This window comes from Trypanosoma rangeli, assembly GCF_003719475.1.
Source record: "Trypanosoma rangeli strain AM80 chromosome Unknown Tra_15.4_contig_00749, whole genome shotgun sequence".
NCBI classification, from domain to species: Eukaryota; Euglenozoa; class Kinetoplastea; order Trypanosomatida; family Trypanosomatidae; genus Trypanosoma; species Trypanosoma rangeli.
The window spans coordinates 2,716-4,556 of record NW_021706478.1 but is presented as its reverse complement, the minus strand read 5'-3'; the positions used below and the strand labels follow the sequence as shown (position 1 = coordinate 4,556).

At 53.3% G+C, this 1,841-nt stretch overlaps 1 protein-coding gene across 1 annotated transcript, besides 1 other annotated feature; it reads left to right on the top strand.

Moving 5' to 3' along the window:
* Positions 1–596: 596 nt before the first annotated feature.
* Positions 597–624: a microsatellite.
* A 69-nt stretch (positions 625–693) lies between these two features.
* On the top strand, positions 694–1,839 carry TraAM80_09988 (trans-sialidase; the record flags this gene model as incomplete). Its single annotated transcript, XM_029386641.1, has 1 exon — positions 694–1,839. A coding segment is annotated over one exon (1,146 nt), but the record flags the coding sequence as incomplete, so codon positions are not given.
* Positions 1,840–1,841: the final 2 nt, after the last annotated feature.

Below are 1,841 nucleotides of genomic sequence, written 5' to 3'. Positions count from 1 at the left end.
CCGCTGCGTGTGTATTGTGGTGTTTTTTTTCTTTTGGTGCCGAGTATCGCTTGGAGCGGATGGTGACGGACGTCTGCCGTTTTTTATTGTTGTTATTTTAGTTTCCAACGTTTTTTAATTTTATTTTTTAATGCTGCGCCCCACTCCTGCTGCAGTGCGCTGAGGGAAGTGGAGGTGGCGTTGGGGAGTTTGTGGGGGCCGTGATGGGAGGTCCCGCCGGGATGCGCACTGCGTGTTGCTGCTGGCGGGGTTTGAAGGGGCTGGGCGGGGGAGACGGTAAGCGAGGTGTTCATGAATTTGTTTAGTTGTTTGATTTCTGCGGGAGGTGTCCCACACTGCGGACTCTCCGTGCGGGTGCATGTGGGTGTTTCTTCGGGAGGCGGCGAGTATGTGATGGTGCGGCTTACGCTTTTATCGGTGTGGCCTTCGTTTTTGGATTGTCGCTGTTCTTTGCGGGGTGCCCAACTGTGGGCGCGGGCGGTGCCTATCGTTGTTTTTTCTTTTTTTTTCCCCCTCAACACGCTTGGAAGGAAAGAGAACAAACGCTACTCGCTGCTGTGCGCATTGAAAGACGCTGCAGTCACCACCAGCAGCAGCACACACACACACACACACACACACACAGACATTGGTTTCGGCCTGAGCGGATCCACCACAAGGAGGGAAGGAATAAAAAGATTGTGAAAGCAACACATGCTTAACATGCCCCGGCACCTTTTTTTTTCTACGATGCTTCTCCTCTGCGTGGTGTTGATATGCTGCAGCATACAAGGTGTATACTCTGAAGTCGAAGGCAGAGACGAAGAAAAGTGGGAGCCGGGTTATCTGCTACCCAAAAAGCAGTCGTTTGCGAATGTAACCATTGATTTGAGTGCTAAAGATGGCTTCGATGCTGCAACGGATTCTTTCCGTGTCCCTGGAGTTGCTCTTGTAAATGGCGAGGCTTTCGTCTTTGCCGAGGCGCACTCGAAAGACTCCGTTGGTGTTGCTGCTGGCATTGCTGCAGGGAGCATCTCGTTTGATGCAGCGTCAGCCTCACAGGGCGGAAGAGTGATTGATACGGAGCTGTCGGCGTACTTTCCGAAGGAAAATGGGTCGGGTGGAAGCGTCCCGCATGTTACGATGCCAACAATCATTACGAATGGGAGCACGGTTTACGTTCTGCTCGGAAAGTACGGCACTACGGGCTCTGCTGGCAACAATAATGCACGCTACACAGACCTGCTGCTGGCAAAGGCGGTGTTCGGCGCTGGTGAAACGAGCAGCGTGCAGCCAAAGAAAATCAACTGGACTAGCACCTACGCACTGTGGCCCTATTTCCCCACCCAGATTTACTACAGGGGCATAACAGAGTTGGTGGGTGGGGGAGGCACTGGTGCTATTTTGGACGACGGAACGCTTATCTTTCCCGTCGAGGCCAGAAAGGCAGGAGGGACGGTGGTCTCTCTCGTCCTGCAGTCAAAAAAACCTGAGAGGGAATGGGAGCTTTCGTGGGGCACGACTGTGAGCGGCTGCTCCAACCCCGCCATTGTGGAGTGGGACAGGTGTTATGGGGAACTCTACATGATCACCTCTTGTGATGAGGGCTTCTACAGGGTGGTGAGGTCCCGTTACTGGGGAGAAGAGTGGATGGAGGAAGACGCGATACTTTCTCGCCTGTGGGGCACCTCACGCAATCGACAAGAGAATGGCGTTCGAAGCGGCTTTACCACTGCCACCATTTGGGGTAAGAAGCTGATGCTCTTCACCATGCCGGTGTATTCGGAGGACTCAGACAACGAAAAAAGGAAGGGCCGTCTTCAATCGTTTGGGTNACTGACAAGCAACGTGTGCATGACGTT